The 642-nt window shown below is 70.9% G+C and overlaps 1 protein-coding gene across 1 annotated transcript in view; it reads left to right on the plus strand.

Moving 5' to 3' along the window:
* CABIN1 (calcineurin binding protein 1) overlaps positions 1-642 on the plus strand; it is an 89,686-nt gene that overhangs the window by 73,990 nt on the left and 15,054 nt on the right. The window contains 1 exon segment of the mRNA XM_014533352.1: positions 521-639. Coding sequence (XP_014388838.1) covers positions 521-639 — 119 coding nt within the window.

The raw sequence follows: 642 nt of genomic DNA on the forward strand, positions 1-642 counted from the left end.
GACAAGGTGCCCGGCAGGAGGCTCACCCGAGCTGACAGCCTCAGCGGGGATCCCACCACTCAGTGCGGTGGGTCCTCGCTTCTGCTCTGAGAGGCTCAGGGCACCAGGCCCCCTTGTGGCTGTCCCCTCCTGAGGAGCTGTGCCGTCCCCGTCCCCGTCCCCCAGCGGGTAGAGAACTGCAGGCCTGTAGCCGGGCTGCGGGCAGTCCCTGCTGGCCGGGCGGGGACAGCCTGGAGCGCGGGAGTGTCCCTCCAGGTCCCTCAGCCTCCGACAGGGGCCTCTGGGACGTCGCTCCAAGGACTGGCCCCGTCACTGCAGCCCCCACATCGGACACTCCAGCCCGTGCCCAGGAGCCGCCTCTGAGTCCCCGCCACAGCCTGGGCGTCCTCCCCGAGAGGGACTCTGGGTCCCGGCAGGGGCCTCGGGGGCCGGCAGCGTGGGCCAGAGCGAGGCTGAGTGCGGGACATTGTGGGCTGGGGCTGCCCAGCCTGCCTGCCTCACCTCCCTTTCGCCCTCACAGGCCTCAGGGGACACACCCACCACCCCAAAGCACCCCAAGGACAGTCGAGAGAACTTCTTCCCTGCAGCTGTGGCCCCCGCAGCCCCCGACCCTGTGCCAGCAGACCCTCTCCCACTCCCCAG

The sequence above is a fragment of the Myotis brandtii genome, unplaced genomic scaffold (genome assembly GCF_000412655.1).
Source record: "Myotis brandtii unplaced genomic scaffold, ASM41265v1 scaffold97, whole genome shotgun sequence".
NCBI lineage: Eukaryota > Metazoa > Chordata > Mammalia > Chiroptera > Vespertilionidae > Myotis > Myotis brandtii.